General features: G+C 43.4%; 2 protein-coding genes across 5 annotated transcripts in view; one reads left to right on the top strand and one right to left on the bottom strand.

The window, feature by feature from the left end:
- The window catches only part of ASB7 (ankyrin repeat and SOCS box containing 7), a 28,939-nt gene extending 26,842 nt beyond the window's left edge, over positions 1 to 2,097 (bottom strand). For both annotated transcript variants that reach the window (XM_072982076.2, XM_072982077.2), the window contains exon 1: positions 1,648 to 2,097. The gene's annotated coding sequence lies outside the window, so the exon portion shown is untranslated. The remainder of the gene's footprint in view (positions 1 to 1,647) is intronic.
- A 466-nt stretch (positions 2,098 to 2,563) lies between these two features.
- The window catches only part of LINS1 (lines homolog 1), a 33,214-nt gene continuing 15,805 nt past the window's right edge, over positions 2,564 to 19,972 (top strand). The window contains exons 1-7 of one of the 3 annotated variants that reach the window (XM_020781741.3): positions 2,564 to 2,759; positions 4,843 to 5,350; positions 5,436 to 5,525; positions 8,231 to 8,372; positions 9,465 to 10,064; positions 11,812 to 11,992; positions 15,298 to 16,477. In XM_020781741.3, the coding sequence (XP_020637400.3) occupies positions 4,940 to 5,350; positions 5,436 to 5,525; positions 8,231 to 8,372; positions 9,465 to 10,064; positions 11,812 to 11,992; positions 15,298 to 16,177 (2,304 nt within the window). In that variant the 5' untranslated portion in view covers positions 2,564 to 2,759; positions 4,843 to 4,939 and the 3' untranslated portion in view covers positions 16,178 to 16,477. Of the gene's footprint in view, positions 2,760 to 2,899; positions 3,873 to 4,842; positions 5,351 to 5,435; positions 5,526 to 8,230; positions 8,373 to 9,464; positions 10,065 to 11,811; positions 11,993 to 15,297; positions 16,478 to 19,972 lie in introns of those variants that run through there. The other 2 variants (XM_078381129.1, XM_078381130.1) reach the window with 2 other exon arrangements.

Genomic DNA, 19,972 nt, shown 5'->3' with positions numbered 1-19,972 from the left:
CTAACGGCTTCAAGATCCTGTTCCTTCCTGGCGTCCTCTCCTTGTTTTCAAGATTCAGGCATCATTCCCCAAGAGCAGCCTATACCTTCCTTGAGAACTTTCCCAGTGGCCTCCATCCTTTCCCTATAGGCCCTACCCCATTATTTGCTTAAAGAGTAGCACATACACTGCATGAACTTCTACTCCTTATGACACTGGGAGAAATGGGTGGTTCTCTTCCCTTAAAAATTCATTGGTGCTGCTGAACTGTCATAGTAGCCTTTTTATACCAAATGTGCTTTTTCCACTGGCAGATTCTACAACTTTCCATGTCAGTTGAACATGCTTTTTAGGGAGTCCAGCCACATAACGCATCATAGTTATTCCATCTAATTTTCTTGTTATTCCATCTCATTTCCTTGTAGAAAAGATTACACCTTTGTTTTTTTTTAACTTGTTCCTTGATCACTTACAGATCACTTCACTGTAAAATGCTACCCTTACCTACACAAACATTACAGATTCATTAAAATGTTATTTCTATATATTTTTCTCCTACATATAAGACTCAGAACTAAGGAGGCTTCTCCTTAGAGGCTTTTCTCAAAGTTGAATGCTTGGAGGTGGCTTAACACAAGCCACACTTTCCTCTATCTTATAAACTCACCCTTCCTTTCTGTTTTTCCCCTCTTTCCTAAAGAGTCAAACACCTGTCCTTTTGCTTCTTCGCCTCAAGCATTGGGAAGTGACAAAGATAAAAGCTCCTCCATTCCTCATCCACACAAATCTTGGCCAGATCAGATGTTTTACATGATGAACTGTCAGAGCCAGTACCCTTGGCTTACCTGCACCTTCCGCGTCCTTGACAGAGGTTGGGGAGAGAAAATGACTCAATTCAAGTCCCACTATTGTTCCGCCTTGCCAGTTTCCCCAACCTGCCAAGGTGAGAAACTTTCACACCTTTCCTTTCTCAACCAGTTTACTTCCTTCCTCTTTTCTTTTTATTTTACAGTATTTACAGCCATTTCTGCTTGCATGCCCACCTCCAATCCTCTACAGTGAACCTTTTCCCAGGCACCAGCTCCACAGATGAATCAAACCCTTGGACGTGTCCGGCCACATTAACTCCCCAGCCAAGCTTTGCTGAGTTCAATAGAATGACCATTTTGAGTATTTTTTTAAAAAAAAATTAAAACTAAAAATAAAAAATCACTTCCTGAAGGCTGGGTGGCCAGTATTTATCGCTATCCTAAGACCAGAGGAGCCAAGCCAAAATTGGGAAGGGGGGGGGAAGGGGTGACACTAATTGATGATGTGCGTGATGGGAAATGAGGAGGATCCTGCATTGCCACACATGATTTCTACCCTGACAGGGAGAAAGTGGAATAAATTGATAAGCAGAGGAAAGTGGGTGAAATAACCTACTTGCACCTTCGTAATTGTGGGGAGGGGGGGACCTGAGCCCCCTTCCAAGCCCCACGGCTTCTTTACTGAGGGGGGGTGTGGAAACTGAGCCCCCTGACCACCCACCCCCAACACCCCCCTTCAGCCTCTGCTGGAGGAGCTCCTTCCCAGGGACGCCCCCGCTGCCCGGTGAGGGAGCCCCCCTCCCTCCCGCTCTTGAGGGAAAGGGGCGCCTAAGCCCCACCCTCCCGGCCGGGCCGTTACCTGTCCGTCTTGCTGCCTCTTTTGCCACCGGGCCGGGCCCAGGCGCCGCCTGCGCCTCAGAGACGCTTTCCACCCCCACCACCACCCCCGCCGCCGCCCCGGCTGACGGGAGAGAGAGAGAGAGGCTGAGAGGAAAGGAAAGGAGCCGCCTCCGCCGCCAGCCCGGCGTGAAGGGAAGCGAGCCTGGAAGCGGGCAGGTCGGGCGCTGGGCAAACACTTTGCACGGAACGACGGACGGACGGACCGACTGGCGAGGAGCCGGAGCCGCCGCCGCCGCCGTCGCCGCCTCCCCTCAGTCGCTCGCTTCCCTCCGGGGGTCAGCGGGCAGGGGCTGACCCCGGCCCCAGCCAATCAGCGCCCGCGCTGCCCAGCCCTCCGCCTCGCGCCGCAGCCGACCGCCTCTCCCGATTGGGCGGCGCCGGCGTTCCAAACGCCCCGCCTCCTCCTCCTCCCCTCCTTCTTTTTCCTCCTCCCCTTCTCTCTCTCTCTCTCTCTCTCTCTCTCTCTTTTCCCAAGGGGCTTACAGTCCCCATCGCAGACCTTTTCCCCTCCTCTCAGACACTTCCGGTGTCGAAGCGACCACTTTGGAGTTTGTTTGCTTGAGGGTGGGAGCTGTCAGGAGGAGGAGGAGGAGGAGGGAAAGGCCATAGAGGTGGGAGAGAGAGAGAGAGCCAGAGCGGCGCATTTCTTTCCCCCCATGCCACCTCCCAATCCCGGTGTGGATAATAATAACCAGTGGCGTCGCTCTTCATGTTTATCTCTCGTGGTCCCTGCCGAAAGTTCGGAATCTGCGCGCTCCTCTTCCCTTTTAGCATCTCTATGTTTCACCCTTCGCCCCTCCTGATGCCGAAAAGCAGGAGCCGCCTTCCATCTCACTGTCGTAAAAAAAAAAAAGAGCCCCCCCCGGACTCTTTTTCTTTTGCGACGGACGGTCTGGACGGTGGCGAGAGGCGGGAGCGGCTGAGAGGCCCTTCCTATGGGGAGACTTGAGTGGCGGGGCCGAGAAGCTGGGGCTGGTTGCCTAGCAACAGTGGGGCTGGTCGGGCCTGGGCCCAAAGCTGGCCGGTGAGACTGAGGACCACCGTGTGTTGGAAGGTGCCTCTTCCACCTAGGTAAGATAAAACGCAAAATTTGTGTTTTTCTCTCTCCCCTCCCCCCGGTGCTAGGTTTCTGCTTGCAGGATTATTTATTTATATTTTTATTTTAATTCAATTTAATTACACTCATTCCTTTGCTTGCAGGATTATTTATTTATATTTTTACTTTAATTCAATTTAAGGCACTCATTCCTTTGCTTGCAGGATTATTTAAGTATACATTTTAATTTTAATAAATTTTAATTCTTCATCATAAGTATCCTTCGGTCTCGAGAGACTTATGGTAAATTTAATCTATTTATTTATTGGTCCGTTGGTTCGGCTTCTGACCAAAGGGTACTTTGGGGGCGATTGAAAATGACACAAATAACCATGGTAAAAAAAATAAAATAAAACCAGCAACATTGTTAGAAATGAAAGCAAAAAACCATTTTCCAGTATGTTAAAGATTTTATTTAAAAAAACCCACCCAATTGTTTCTTAACAATGTGAGATGGAAGGCGAGAAGGGATGCCCCACTCGCTGGAGAGCCGTCCCTCCTTCACCAGAAGGATAAGGAGGAGAGACACACACCCCAGGCAGCCCCTGTGGCGGAAGTTCCTCAGGGAACAGAAATAGAGGAACTGAGTGAACAGATATAGAAAATAACGATGGAGGAGGTTCAGGAGGAAAAGGTGGGAAAGGAGACGGAAAAGAGGTTGGAGTTTGAGGCAGGAACAGGGGATGTAAAAAAAGGAGGGAGAGTCAGTTGCCGCCTGGTTGGGAATGGGTGTGGGTGGAGGATCCCTGGACGGGATTATGGGAGAAACTGAGAGTGCCTAAGGAGGAGGCAGATTTGTTTTGTTGTTTAATCCTGTCCGACTCTTCGTGACCCTATGGAGAGCACTCCCAGCCCTCCTGTCTTCCATTGCCTCCCGGAGTTGGGTCAAATTCATGTTGGTCACTTTGATGATCCTGTGCAACCATCTCATCCTCCGTCATCCCCTTCTCCTTTTGCCTTCACAATTTCCCAGCGTCAGGGTCTTCTCCAGGGAGTCTTCTCATGAGATGGCCAAAGTATTGGGGCCTCAGCTTCAGGATCTGTCCTTCCAGTGAGCACGCGGGGTTGATTTCCTTCAGAACAGATAGGTTTGTCCTCCTTGCAATCCAGGGAACTCTCAAGAGCCTCCTCCAGCACCACAATTCAAAAGCATCAGTTCTTCGGTGGTCAGCCTTCTTTATGGTCCAGCTGTCACTTCCATACAGGAGGAGAAACCATAGGAAAAACCATAGCTTTGATCATAACCATGCTAGCAAGGTTATGCTCAAAATCCTGCAAGGCAGGCTTCAGCAGTACAGTGGTGCCTCACTTGACAATAATCCGTTCCAGGAAAATTGTCATTAAGCGAAAACATCGTAAAGCAAAAATAAAAACCCCACTGAAACGCATTGAAACCCATTCAATGCATTCCAATGGGGTAAAAACTCACCGTCCAGCAAAGATCCTCCATACGGCAGCCATTTTCGCTGCCTGTATAGCGAGGAATCCGTCCCTAGAAAACAGCGGGGGGCCATTTTGAAGCTGCCGATCAGCTGTTTAAAAAACATCGTTTTGCTAAGAATCAGTTCCTGAGGCAGGGAACTGATCATCGCAAAGTGAAATTTCCCCATTTAGACCATTGTTTTGCAATCGCAATTGCGATCTACTGATTTCTTTGAACTGAATGCAGAGCCGAAAGTCAAACCCTCACAGTTATTAGAATAGCGACAGTGACTATCAAAGGATTTGTGGTGGTGTTTTTATTTATTTTTTTATTTTCTGTCTGAATGGTGGAGAGCCTTCAAAAATAGAAGTGGAATCGGTAGGATTTTTTCTTCTCTTTGCAAGCCTGTGCAGTGGTTTTTCATATAACCATTCTTCTTGAAAAGCTCTCGTTTAGAAAGGGCTTTTAGTTCAAGTACATCACTTAGAATCTTAGAATAATCTTAGAACTGCAGAGCTGGAAGGATCATCAAGTCCAGCCCCTCATAAGAGTTTCCTTGTTATTACTGTTTTATTGCACATGTTGTTACTTCCATGTTTGATATGTTTTCAAATCAATTATTTTTCTTTTTCTAGGTACGCCATGACAAAATCTGGCCAAATTTATGAACTTGTGAGCTTTATTGGGAAGAATCAATCATTGGGGAGCGGTATTGAAGTTCCAATAATGTGAATGCATGAAGTGTTACTGAAGATGCTTGATTTCCCCACAATGGAGACTCTTCTTCCCTTCCTCAGGCAGATATATGATGATGTGTTGGTGGGTGCAGCTTTAGCAAAAGATAGTCACGAGTGTGCAGCTCTTCTAACTCCTCATTTTCCATCAAAAGATTTATCAACAAAACCCAGTGAACTATTTCCTAAACCTGATGCTGACATCTTTAGTATAAATGATAAACGAGAGGCTTCTGAAGATAAGAGCCACTCAGAATACTGTGCAAAGGAAATTATTTTGCTTCAGTTAACTTTGATCAGGATGATACTTAACAAGGTGCAATCCCGAGAGCTGGCAGCTGGAATAAAACAGAAATATCTTGACATTATTAGAATTCTTCTGAAGGAAGCCAACATTGATACAAAACTAGTAAGTTTATATTATTTGAATTTTCTTTCCAGAGTTTTAAAGAAATCTTTCATCTACAGTTTCCCCCTTTTTACACTTTTTGCAGATTTATCTGTTATGCAGCTCGGATAAACAGCTCTCTCACATGGCCTCCAAAAGCTTGGTCTCCCTCATATATTTTCAACTAACAGAAGAGGTGAGTTACAGAAAATCCTTCTCCAGGATATCTTTCAGGCTTCCTGCTTACTTAGTTCAACAGATAATCAGTCTTTTTCTGTTCAAAAAAGGTGTTAATTTGAGTGTTTTGCTTTGTTGGGTTTGTTTTAATATGTAAATTTTAAAAATGTGTTTTGTTTAACAGCTGGTAGTTAATTTAAATATCATACATAAGAATCAAGGCGTGTTGATGCCAGTTTCATAAAAAAATGTTTAAAATTTCAATATCTTTTACCCTATCTTGAAAACAATGCTCAAGCGATTATGATTCCACAAGAAAAAAAAAACTGTAGTTTCCATATAATTCTTAATGGTTTCTGGCATGTTGATGGCCCGAAACAGGAAAGATAGCTACTGTATTCTTTTCATTTCACAAACATTTTCCTGCTTGATTATCTGGGGTTGACTTTTGTTGCAAGAAATTGCTACACAAGAAGACTTTTGTAGGCCCTCTGGCCTGAAACTGGAAAGATAGCTACTGTATTCTTTTCATTTCACAAACATTTTCCTGCTTGATTATCTGGGGCTGACTTTTGTTGCAAGAAATTGCTACACAAGGAGACTTTTATAGGCCCTCTTATGAAGTTCCTGGGTGATACTGTTTCAGATGGCTTGTGTACAGGAGAGATAGGAAAAGATAGCTCCCTACATATTGAAAAGCAGTTGTTCAGAAGACAGTTTCTACATGCTTTGATAGTTTCTCTCACATGTGTAAGGAGCTGGGTGGTAGAAGAATTGTGGAAAGGCTGTGACAGCATTGATTCTCTGGCAGCCATGCACAGTGCTGTCTATACATTCCTGGGTTCTGATACAGATTCTTTTCTACATGGAATGGCATTTTGCATGTGCAGGACCTTCTCTAGAGGCTGAGCCTCCCATAAAAGCTTGTTGCCTTGTGCACTGGGCCCCATCTACAGTATATTCCTTTCAACAGCCAGCCCATGCAATACCGGAATAATCAGGCAGAGGGCTGCATAACATAAGAGAAACTACATACAGTATCAGTTATCGGTGCTTTCCAACTCTGCAGATTTAATGGGAAAATCAAGGCATATGTTGAAGATATGTTCATGTTTGCAGCATCCCAGGGTCTCCTTTCCAAGTGTGAGACCTCCAGGTGGTACCTCCGTAGCAACCATCAAAATTCACCCCACAACGTATTTTCAGTTTCAGCTCTGCTCTTCCAGGATGCAAGTCTCTGATTTGGGAGACAGATGCCATGCAAAATAAATAAGAATCTTTTATTTCCTCAAAGATGAGAATCCACCTGGCAGCCAGTCTTTTCCCCACATGGTTTAAAAACAGCACTGCACAGCAGATGTGGGTGTAATAGCTGCTTTTCTACCTGTAGTACTCCCTGGGGCTCTAGCAAAATCATACACCACCCTGCTCCCCGAAAAACCATTACAGTGGACCCTCGACTTATGGACGGCTCGACTTACAGACTTCTCTGGCTGCAAAATTTAGATTCGACTTGCAGCCAGAGAATCGACTTACAGACCAGAAAAAAACCAAAATGGAATAAAAATAGAATAAAAACCACTGGTTATGGGATTAATCGGTTTTCAGTACATTGTAGGTCAATGGAGATTCGAATTACAGACTTTTCGACTTGCAGCCACCATTCCAATACGGATTAATTCCTTAAGTAGAGGGTCCACTGTACCAGTTTTGGAAAAATGAGTACTTTGATGTGTTGATTCTTTTTAATTTTATTTACTTTATTATATTTATACCCCACCCATCTAGACAGATAGTCTACTCTGGGCGGCATTACAAAATTTAAAAACAATAGAACCAATGAACATGCAAAAATCCAAGATGTAAAAATGTAAATATTAAAATGCAGTAAAGCAGGAGGGAAAGCCTGCCTAAATAGCTGTGTCTTAAGTTTACTTCTAAACTTAAAGTGTGAAGGAAGCGCCATGAGATATTTAAAAAATAAATATCAAATTGCCACTCTTGGAAGGCCTCCGAAGCAGCAATTCCCTCCCACCTGAAGGAAGAAGGGGCTGGGGTGGAGCCCGGGGACCTTGACTGCCCCTGCTGTATAGTGTTTCTTGTAGTTTGTAGCTGATCTTCTGGGCTTGCTGAAGCCTTGTCCTCATTCTTGTGGGGCAGTTGAGCTACGTCACTCCAGACTACAGGTGAGAACCAAGGATTAAACGCCCTTCCATACGAGTAAATGAAACTCTGGCTTTAGAGAAAGTGCGTGTCCGTGGGATGGGTTGGGAAAGAGATGCTCCAGACTTTCCCTCTCTTGTGCCTAAGGGCAGGCTTCAGGTATGCCTCGTCCCTTACTCCCAGAAGTCTAGTTCCCCTGTACAGAGAATATTGTGTGTGGGGGGAGAGGACCTCCAACCACATAGACTGTGAAATGGTGTAATAGAGGAAAGAGTTCACCACATCAGGAAGAAAGAATCCTAGATTATCAGCTGTTCTTTAAAAGTAAAACAGTACACTTGAGGGATGGAGTTCTAGGAGGAAGTGTTTAGGAAATAGATGTGCCTGCTTTCCCAGACAGCTCTTTTGAGAAGACAAGGAACGGCAAGAGGCCAACCTTCTCAATGGCAGCCAGTCCCATAACAGCTACAGCTACATTGCATCCTTTCTCCTTTGCCTTTACTTAGTTACTGGCTACTGGTAACTGAATACTAACCAATATGTTCACATTTTCTCTTGCAGGGTTCACTGAATAGTGCCTGGCTTGCCTTTGCTTCAGAAACTTTGTTGGGTTTTCCCAGTAGCCGTTGGCTAGCGGAATGCTTGTGGGCTCTTACAGACACAGTCAGAGAAGCTTTAAAAGAGGAAGGCTTGTGTGAAAAAGGTACTGTTTGATTTGGGAATAGTTTGCAAATGGTGAGTAAGGGGAAGAAGAAGGCATATATGATCTGAAGAGAAATGACGATTTATGCACAAAAGCAGGCAATACCTTTCAGACCACTTAAAAATCAACACACCATCTGCGAGCTGTTGTGGATCGGGACCACTTCATCAGGCGTGTGCCAGTGTGAAGAACTTAAAAGTCCAAAACATCTTGGCAAGATGGATTTCACCAGGCGTGTCTTTCTTAAATGTATATCTGGAGAGATGCAGGCTGCATTAGAGCTTTTGTTTTGAAGTTACAGTAGGTAGCTGTGGATTGGATATCACACCCCAGTTCTTCAAACAAGGAGACACAGGCCATGCACACACATACCTCCCCATTTCACCTTTCTTTGAAACGGACATGTCTCTACTCGGCTGGAGTGAGGGGCACAGAAAACCCAAGTCCTGCATCTGGGAATTGGGGTGATAATTCAGTAAACACACTAGGTTTAGACAACTGGGGTCAGATCCAAGTCAAAATAACATTACCTAGCAGTTGGAGTCTTCTGTGATTTTGAGAGTCCATGTGTCATCTTGTTGGTACAGCCATCCCCATCCCTGGGCTATTTCTTGGCATCATCGTAATTCATATAATTTTTCTTTAGTGGTTTATAAAGACATAGCCTACTCTTGCATTTGTATTTTGGTATGACCACATGACTCCCTTTTATTTCAAAGGAGTATATTTGTACACTAGAAGAACTTAAGTACCCCAGAATCTTAACCAGAGACTGGTCATTTAGAAAACTAAACTTTTGTAAGTACAGTATTTTCATGGAAGAAATTGAGAAGCGATTTGTTTCGTTGTAGAAAAGGTTTGGTTTAGTAAATAGTCTCCTGTTTTCACTTTTGTTTTGTTTTGTTTACATGAGCAAAAAAAAAAGTGTAAGGGTACCTTAAAATCAAACAAAGTTTAGCTGGCAGATATTTTTGCAGACTTGGCCACTTCATTAGATGCCTCTGGACTCCAGACCCTGTTGATCAGTTTACTGCAGTAGCTGAACTATCTAGGCAATAAAAACTCTCTTATCCTGGTCATCCTCTGTTACAGGAGACCTGAAGGTGATTCTCAGTCCACTGGACAAGATTCTGGAAGGCATTTACAACTCTGTTCTGTCTTACTATTCTGATCTTCCTCAAGACATCACGACGTCACCAAAAGTCACAAATGGCTTGAGCAGTTTCCTAGACCTCTTAGAACTGCTTGTGGCTTCCCGAATTCACATGCCACTGAACTATTCCTGCCAAAGGATGATGTTTTTAAATGCTGCTTGTGTCCTGGAACTTTCCACTGCTCCTGTTCATTATTTGATCAAGAAGAAATTGATTATGTTGCTCAAAAAATGCATTCTTCAGAAAGCTGGTGAAGATGTCATTAAGAAAAAGAGGCCTTCTCCTTCCCACGAGGACCCCCATTTTGACGCTGATAGATTAGCGCTCGCTGGTGCTGTTCTGCAGTTTGTGAATTCTGGGTGGCTGAACAGGTTGTCTGTTAGTGGAAAGGCCAACCATTTTGGCGGAAGTCAAGTTAAGCCTGAAGTAGACATAGGTCATAATTCTGATCAAGTGACTTTAAGAGCTTTAAGTCTGCTTCTGCTTAAAGCTTTAGAGATCAAAGTCCAGGATTCTTCTTCTGAAGCTGACATCCAAGGTAATATGTTTCTTTCAAGCAGTTTGATGGCCTTATCAGCAGCATCTTTTGTACCAAAGATACTTTGAGAAGGGGATGGACAGAGTTTGGGTCCCCCTCACTGACTCATGTGCAGTACCACTTCTCCATTAATTTCCTGTCATACTAAAATGATGTTCAATGTTTTAAATAGCAGTTTCATCATAATCAGTGGAGTGTACGTGACAGAGCCTCCACAGTGCAGGTGGGGTGGAAATGGGGTGTCTGAAATGAACGAAAGTTGTAATACTCGACTGAATTTCCCCTAGAGAATGCAGTTTTTTTCCTAAACAGCATATAACACAATTTTGCACACTTCTTCAAATTCCAAAGAATCCCCACCTACAGTTTCTTCTTACAAAGACAGGCAAGAAATGATGGAATCGGATGGAACTCTTTGGGAACCAGTAATTATATTTTTATATACTAGTTTTCCATGTACCAGAAGAACAAGGCCTTAGGCTTTCAATTTATCACATTTGTTGAACCACCAGTGCCAGTGACTGAGTTTCAAGTTGGCTTCTTTTGATTGAGCAAAACATCGAGTTACTCTGTATGGCCCCTTATGCTTCCTTGTCTCAGGCGGCCCAAGCTGTTCCCTGCTGGAAGGGGAGCCCAAAAGGAGAGAGATGTTCTTGGATTACAACTCCCAAAAGCCTTCACCACCACCTCTGCTGGCCAGGATTTCTGGGAGTTGAAGTCCAAGAACATCTGGAGGCCCAAGGTAGGGGACCACTGCTGTAGGCAATAGACATCAATGTGCTGCTTGTAATTTCTCCCCTGGATGTTGGTGGCCAGATTTTGCTGGCCTTTCTAGAGGGCATCGAGTAAATGAGGTGCAAAACTGGCAGCCTGTGGCACAACTGCGTTAACCTCTGGGTTGCCAGTTGTGTGCCATTCCTAGATTTTGGAGGATGTGAGTGGGTGAGGTTGGGCACTCATGAAGTGCATATACCTCTATGTCCAGTTGGCTGTCCAAATGTCCATGTGAAGGCTACCTGGTGGGCACAGGTGGAGCCCTACTCCCTGGGCATTACCCAATCCTGGCCAGTTGCACTTCAGTACCACTTTTCTATTGGACCCTGGACATTGGAGAAACCTAGAGAGGAAGGAAAAATAGATAACGGCAGGAAAAAGCCTGCCAAGCAAATCTCCCACTGGGTGGAGGATGAGGGAGGCAGAGGAATAATTGGGGCCAGCACCCTGTTGTTTGCGCGGTGGGTGGCAGTTGAAATGCTTATGCCAGTCGGCAAAAGATGTTGACTGTTGCTTGGATTCTTTGGGTGAGAGATGTGGGGAAGGTAACACTCTTCTGCCCCCAGAAAAGGGACTCAGTGGGCTGATGCTGATTCCTCTACTTGGTGAAGGGAGCTGAGTGGTGGAGGCATGGCGTAAATAGTTCATAATAAATGTTTCGTAGTTGGTTGACTGCTGATCCTGAGTCTTCTGCCACGTGGAAAATGGCAGTGGGGCATTATTTGTAGTTCCCATCTTTCCAGAGGAGGCATATTTCTGCCCAGAGGTACACAACTCTGCAAAGGTTTCCCATCGTGTTTCCTTTACAATGTTTTTTATTAAAGTAAATATTCATCAAAACAGCCGTTCTGTAGCATTTGCAGAATACATGTTCAGAACTCTTTTCCCATTGTTGACTAAAAGTCAGGGTGTGATGTATGAATAATATAAACACAACATTGGATTTTTCCCTGTCTCCTTTTCTTCCCCGCAGTTCAACTGGAGAATGTTATGGGGTCACTGTTGAGATTTTTGAAAAAGTACCTGAGGTTTCCTCCACCTGGGCACCTGTTTGAACATCCTTGCCTTTGGGTTTCTGTGCTCTTCATAGAACAAGATGATGACCTTCTGGAAGCTGCAAAAGCGTTATTAACAATTCATTTGAAATTGGAGAGGTCAGCACACATTTTTCCTTTCTGAAATTGTCAAGTGTTTTTTTTAAAAATCAAAATGTGAAGTCAATGAAAAGGGGATTTTATAAACTCTTCAGGCGAGAAGGTTGAAATAGATTTGGTGTTTCAGTCTATTTTAAACGATTTCTTGCCCAGCCTGCCATATTTTACAAGACATTCTTTAAATCTTTGGGACAGACTTAACAATCTATATGCTAAATGTTTATCCCTATCAAACAGCAGGTAAATCTCATTGTTGTCAAATGAAAATCTTTCACTGAACATTCCCATTCTCATGTTTAGGGGTTCTCTTGGCTTTAACTGAAAATACAAGCTATAGCATTATTTCTCCAAGCTCTCTTGAGAGTCTTTCAAGAAGATTCTACATCTCAGCAGTTTCTTCAGCATAGTTAGTAGGGTAAAAGGCAAAGGTAAAGGTTCCCCTTGACAATTTTTGTCCAGTCGTGTCCGACTCTAGGGGGCGGTGCTCATCCCCGTTTCCAAGCCATAGAGCCAGCGTCTGTCCGAAGACAATCTTCCGTGGTCACATGGCCAGTGCGACTTAGACACGGAACGCTGTTACCTTCCCACCAAAGTGGTCCCTATTTATCTACTTGCATTTGCATGCTTTCGAACCGCTAGGTTGGCGGGAGCTGAGACAAACGACGGGAGCTCACTCCGTCGCGTGGATTCGATCTTACAACTGCTTGGTCTTCTGACCCTGCAGTACAGGCTTCTGCGGTTTAGCCCGCAGCGCAGGTTTGTTGCTTATATGTGTGGATATACATCCAGGGGCAAAGTCACGTTATGAGTTTGATTCTCCACTCTCCTGAGAGGAGACCAGCCTGTGTAGCCTTGAGTGAGCTGCACATTCATAGAGTTCCTTAGAAGAAGGGACTGATAAACCACTTCTCAGTATTTAATACCTAGGATATCCTGGCAAGGGTTGCTATAAGGAGAAAATGGCTTGACATCTCTTGATTAATTAAGGTTAGATAGGAGGGCCTGGCGTGCTCTGGTCCATGGGGTCATGAAGAGTCGGACACGACTAAACAACAACAACGAAATCGGGAAATTGTGTAACTTCCTCTGGATTTTTCCCATGGAGTACAACTGATTCCCTGTCTTTCCTACCTTCATCCCCCCCCCCCAATTTCTACTGCACCTGAGAAAACATGGAGTGCAAACTTTGTAGACACCCTTTGGAATGCAGCTTGTGCTAGATAAGCATCAACAGACTTTGCCCCTGTACGTTTACTTAAGGCTTGTGATGGCTGAGGTGGTTTCAATGGCTGATAATTCAGAGCTCTTAATTACTGAATCAATACCCATTGTTTCCATGAACAATGCTTCTTAATTGTACGCTTTCGGGAGCCAGCTGAAAGCCAAGTATCCCAGCTGAATAGCCATAGAGTGTGTTTTTGGTGCTAAAGAGAGTTGCAGGGTGATGGGCCAAAGGTTCTAATGCTACTGCAAGTGCCACGTTGGCTTTATATCTAATGTGCGTGCTGAAATTAAAAATCATTGGAGGAATGCCCGGTAGTATATGAAGTAGCTTTGTAGAAACAAAACAGGGTTGGAAATAAGAAATAAAACAGGAATAATAATAATAATAATAATAATAATAATAATAATAATAATAATAATAATAATAATAATAATAATAATAATAATAATAATAATAATAATAATAATAATAATAATAATTACTTACTTACTTACTTACTTACTTACTTACTTACTTACTTACTTACTTACTTACTGGCCAGGTATGTAAACCATACCCGGAATTTAATATGGCTACCGGCCACACTTAAAAACAATACACACACACACACACCATAAATAGAAAAATCCACAAGACAATTAAGAACAAATTCTACAAAAACTGATTGCCTCAACTCCCAGTTGCGTCAGATGGTTACATCTCGTTGGTTGTGCAACAGACAGCCATCTGAACAGCTGCCGCCACTGTGTGATTGGCCCCGATCCAACAGGATTCTGGCCTAAGTGTTTAGGATCTTCTTAAGTGTAGGACAAGGTGGAGGAGTCATGCATTTCCCTGAGACGTTTTTGTGTCCTGGAGTGGCAATAATCCTGAATAAGATGTAGCTTCCCACGCCTTCTGGGTATGTGACTTTTGAATATACAAGAGTTGAGCAGTGTTGGTAGGGTCCCTAAGAGTTGGAAATTTGGCCCCATTTGCCAAGAGCCTGCTCAGAAATATGGTGGCCTTGCTCAAAGAAACCAAGGGTTAAGTAGGCCAGTGGTTCTTAACGTGGGCGATAATGCCCCCCAGGGGGCGATTTCATTTTTCAGGGGGGCAGTAGAACAAAAAGGGGCGGCGTGGGGGCGCTGGAGCAGAAGGGGGCGGTAGGGGGGCGCTGGAGCAAGCCAAACCTGTGAAGATGGCTGCTGCCTTTTTACAGTGTGCATGAATATATATTTTCCACCAATCTTAATTTAGTTTCAGAGTTTTTGTCTTGAAATTTTTAGTTCCTGCATTGTGATTTGTTTTTATGCCCTTTTTATATTTCTTTTTGCGTCTTAAAATTCGCTTGCAACTAAATCATTAAATGTTACTTTTTGGGGGCATTTCATTTTCTTGGAAGTGAATTTTTCCCCAGGGGTCATTGAATTTAAGTGTCATTCATTCATTCATTCATTCATTCATTCATTCATTCATTCATTCATTCATTCATTCATAAATAAATAAATAAATAAATAAATAAATAAATAAATAAATAAATAAATAAATAAATAAATAAATATCACCATGGCGAGGGGTTCGATGATAACTTCCTCAATGGCTCAAGGGGGCGTTTCTTTCAAAAAGGTTAAGAACCACTGAAGTAGGCAATGATATTTTCTGCCATCAGCGCTCAGTTTGATCTCTTTGGGGAAACACCTCAGTCTGACACCTCTGGGAAATTCACAGGCGAGAAATGGAAATAATGCCCATTTGGTGCTGCCCCCTGGGAAGTAATCAGGGGTGTACTCACTTGGGGCGGTTTTGTCTCGTAATTATCGATCTAATAAAATACAGCTTACTAGACCGAAAGAGAGTTGAGCTTTTTCATCTGATCCTGATTTATCATCTTCTTTGCACACGGAGATTAAACAACACTTAAGATGTTAATGGGGGGAGTGCGATTTACAAATCTTGGAAGTATCCGTGTATGGCCTGTAGGAAGAAAGGAGTATTACGAGAACATTGCTGACTTTTATAATTGTGCTATAATCACATATATAGCATTTATCCTTGTCAGAAGTCACACTTTGCTTATTTGGTGTGCAATTATTCCTAGATTCCAGCATGCAGTTGGCGTCACGTTATGCCATTCGGATGGTGAAGCCCAAGACATTCTGACGCATCGTAATGGTTGCAACCCTCATTGCATCTTTTTATTTCTGCTGAAAAGTATTGCATTTGATGCCTCCGTTCTCCTCGATTTCTTGATTTCATTTGAAACCTGCTTCCTGGAGTATTTTGTAAGATACTTAAAACTTCTCGTAGAAGATTGGCATCGGTTTGTTGAGATTGCTAAACACCTGGAACGTGGAACCAGTGGAGATTCCCATTTTTCTCTGGAGTGCTTGCCCTGCCATGAAGGAAATGCTTACCAGTTAGATTCAAATTTAAAAATTATTTTATCAGAACCACAGTCCTATACTACGGAGGTTTTGAACTCCTCCCATAAATTGTCTTCACCGCAACCTATTGATCATCAAATGGTAAAACCCAGCATGTCTAATTTTTTGCCAGTATCTGACAATCCTGTTTTGCCAGGATCCCTTCAGAGGTTGGTTGATTATGAAAGCTCAGAAGATTCTGAGCCAGAATGGGTCGGAGAGAATCATTTGACAGACGCAAACCCAACGTCTTCAGATAACCAAACCTGTTCAGGTGAGACCCTTCTTACAGAAACTGATGACCAAGCAGGACCATCAGAGGAGGACATGTTGAACGTCCCGTCACCCTCTCATTGCAAAACATCCCCAAATAACTCTGGATCAGCAGAAGGAATGCTTCGAAAAGCTGTGACATGTTTCCAAGAATTGCAAGACTTGATTTCTAGGCTTCATGGAAGAAACCTCTTCCCGTACAATCCAAGTGCGCTCCTGAAGCTCTTGGTTCGAGTTGACACAACGAGCAAGAAGCACCTCTCTATTTCCAAGAGGTTGTAATCTATGGACATGCAATGCCCACCTTTCAGTCTACCTCTGCCCACTTACTCACATTTGAAAGAATGCTTCCAGACAAAAGTGCCCTGAAACATATGATCAAAGGGATACTTTTTTGAATTTGTCTGCCTATTATATGGAATTCGGTCCAAACAGTTGGGAAAGAGAGTTTAAGTATGAATCCACTGATGCATCGAACTGCCAAAAAGTTTGCCTGAAGGCTGTATTCTTGTTCCTGGCATGTTTGGCGAGGATCTCTGGGGAAGCCTTTTTGATATACAGAATAAAACCCACAATGTTGTCCTTGCTGCTGTACTGACTCAATAACATCCCATTACCCTATAAGGGATAATCATTCTGAATAAGAATAGCTGCTTGCTATTCTAAAAGAAAAAAAAAAAGATCAGGGTAAGTGTGTGTTCCATCTCTGTTGAGTGGGAGTGTGATGTCAAATTAGAGGAAATCATACTGAAAATTATCATTAGAAAAAGGTTTAGAAACATGTAGGTTTCTTTCTGTCTCCCACATTTCAAAAGGATGGGAGTATTTCAAATTTTAGTTGAATGCAGACCCCCAAACATATATCATGGTCTAGCAGAGCATGTTTTGATTGTATTCCGGCACTGAGACTTGATGGCATTGTAGGGCCCTTCCAACTTCACTTTTCTATGATTCTATGAAACACTTTTATCACAGTCCTGTTTTCAACATTGTTGACATCTGATTGTCGTATACCTGGGAGGCGGCAGAACACGGCCTAAGTTGGCATGTGTTTTTCTGGTGGGTCAGATTAGAAGTACATACGTAGTTCATTTAACACACATTTTATCCATTGTGTTTAACACCTTGGACAGGTGAATCGTGAATTTTGGGTGTGTGCACACGCACGCACACCCACCACCATTTCTCTGTAGTCTGCCATGGGGCGCTAGCGAATTGCCATCCTTGTCACCAGTATCCCGTGAGGAAACACAAGGTGAGTGATCCTCACAACTCCCTGTTTCCTGTTGGGAGCTGGCAAACCAACACATGAGACCAGCACTTCCTTCCCAGTATAGTTGTTGTGAAGCTGAAAACCTCTCTTTTCTCCCAAGAAGGCATGAAAAATTTTGCTGGAATAGGAGTCCTCCCTTTCACAGCATTGCTCTGGTGGAGAGTGGCTTTAATCATACCCCCATCCCAGAGGTTTTGTTCAGTATCACTCTGATGGAGGCAATGCTAAACCTTTATTTATTTTATTTTATTTATATTCCCCCTCTCTGGTCTTGCGACCACTCTAGGCAAAAAAAAATTCCCTTTTTTTGCTCCAATAATCTGGGATGAGGTGTCTTCTCTGTTTAGATATGTGTGTGCATGCATGCATGCAAGCGGGTGGGGGGAATGTTCCATAGCAGGAGTCCAGTTCTTTCTCTCCTAGCCACCCGAAGTTTCCCATCTCTTGCATAATCATGGAATAATTGAGTTGGAAGGGGCCAATAATGCGATTGAGTCTAACCTCTTGTTCAGTGTAGGAACGCAAATTGACACAGGTCTGAGAGATGGTTGTCCATAGAACACCATAATCCCCGTGTATCAGCCTTCTGCAAACTGACCCACCGGGCGACATTCAGCAGCACATCCATCATAGGTTATGACCTGCCAGTGACTCCATCCAAACCTAATTTTGCTTACCTGCAAAATTACAGTTGCCAAGTGCATCGTAGGCACAAGCTTGTGGCTGGTGATTTGCCTTTATATTTGGGTGGATTACCTGGTCATCAGGCCTGTCAATAAACTAACTAACATGTAAATGCAGTGTAGAACAATCCCAAGGTCACAGAATGGTGTGGATATATGCCAAGTGAAATTTGGTTGCCCATCATTAGGGAAGTTCTGTTCCGATATTACAAGCCGTGTGTAATAAGCACTTGTAACCTGTCAAGAAGCACAAGGCATAATATAGGAGCGAAGAGCAGAGAACCGCATCGCAAAATATGATGGTCTGAATGCTTGGAAAATGACATTGCTTGCAGAAGGATGTAGTTCCTGGGCAGAAGGAGAGGGTTTTTGCCATTGATAATCTGAAACCTTATTGCTGTTCCCATCCCTGAAAGGTGTGTGAGTAAGAGAGTGAGAGTGGGAGAGAGAGAGAGAGATTGAGATTCCTAGGTGAAAAGGAGCAGGACATTATGGTATACAGTAATTATAAATTTCAATCCCCGTAAGCTTAGATTGCAATTTTATACACCTGTATCCTGGAGTGACTTCTGCTGAACTTAGACTTGTTTTCAACTAGCAATCTGACTACATTTGGAGTGTTAGACATAATCTTTACCATCTTTATTTTGTGCAACTCAAATGCTGTACCTTCCTTGCCTCTGCACACAATATCTCTTTCAGTTGTTCCTAATTGGGTAACATGCTTCACACCTCAATCATGGAAGCAGGGAGTGTTTGGGACGCTGCTGCACATGAATATCTTGTTTTGCGGGTGATTCGTTCCTGGTCACGCCTGCCTTAGATTTGAGATGGTCGGATTTTAAATCCCAATCGTTGAGGATTACTGCTTTTCCCAAGGACAGACAGACAGACAATCCCATGCCTTGTGTCCCACCTGTTACTCTGATGACACACCTCTTGTTGTTACTTTTAATTTTTGGCCATTTATTTATAATCTTATTGTTCTTGTGTGTTTTATTTTGTCATGCTGTGAACTGCCCAGAATAGTATATTGCACCACTGAGGCAATAGAAAAATATAATAAAAGAAACATTCCTTGCATATGCATAAACATTCCTTGCGTATGCATAAAATATGTGATATTCAAGAATTGTGAATTCAGGACAGTGGAGGTTTGAAAGGCTTCAGGAGTTAACCTAGAGGCAAAATCCAGAGTTGGAGTCCCGAAGGCAGTTCGTGTCATTCTGCCAACTCCTGCGACGTTGCTGGAACTAGTCGTATTGGCTCTTGCCTTTCCATTGGACCATTTCAGCAACATGGAGAGGGGGAAATCTGTTGCTTGGGTAACAGCCTATCCTCCATATTACTTTACCCAGGTTTCATGCTCTGGAGGGGACACTCCTCATTTCAGAGCATGTTACCATAGTCTCTCAAGACTGAAGGATGCCTATGATGATGAAATTCAAGAATTGTGAAATTCTGCGGAATGGCTAGTAACTACAAGGCAATCATCTGTGGGCATAGAACAGAAAGAGGCAGGGAGACCAAGGAAAGATGCAGGCACACAATTCTGATTTGTTTCTCTTGCAATACGGGCGCTCTGTGTTCTAGTACTGCTGTTGGGCTATGTGCCCAGGAAGAAATGCAGAGAGATTATGTGGGTTGGGTGTTGGGGAGTAAGAAGAGAGCAAAAGTGTGGGATAGGAAACAAATGTTTCTAATTTAGCCTTTAAAATATAGATTTTTAAAAAGTATTTCCCTGTAACTAAGAACAAACCAAAATAAGAAACTATGTTTTCAAGAGGAGACAAAATAGTTTGCAAAGTCATGGAAATACTGAATCAAGCCTTGCGTCATACGGATGGCAGGGGGGGGAAACACAGAATTTCACCAATGCAAAGTGTGCTGCTTGTATACCACCTCATAGCATTTTAAACACACTCTGGATAGTTTACAATATCATCATTGCCCTCCAGATGTCTGGGTACTTAATTTACTGACCCTGGAAGGATAGAAAGCTTGAGTCAGCCTCAATCCAGGTTGTGAGCAGAGGTTTGGCTGCAGCACTGCAGTTTAACCACTCTGCCATGAGTCTCCGGGTGCTGTTTGAAGAATAAATGCCCTATATGCAAGACCTGG

This window comes from Pogona vitticeps, chromosome 12 (genome assembly GCF_051106095.1).
Source record: "Pogona vitticeps strain Pit_001003342236 chromosome 12, PviZW2.1, whole genome shotgun sequence".
NCBI classification, from domain to species: domain Eukaryota; kingdom Metazoa; phylum Chordata; class Lepidosauria; order Squamata; family Agamidae; genus Pogona; species Pogona vitticeps.
The sequence above is the reverse complement of the archived record's forward strand: the minus strand, read 5'-3'. Positions and strand labels throughout refer to the sequence as shown.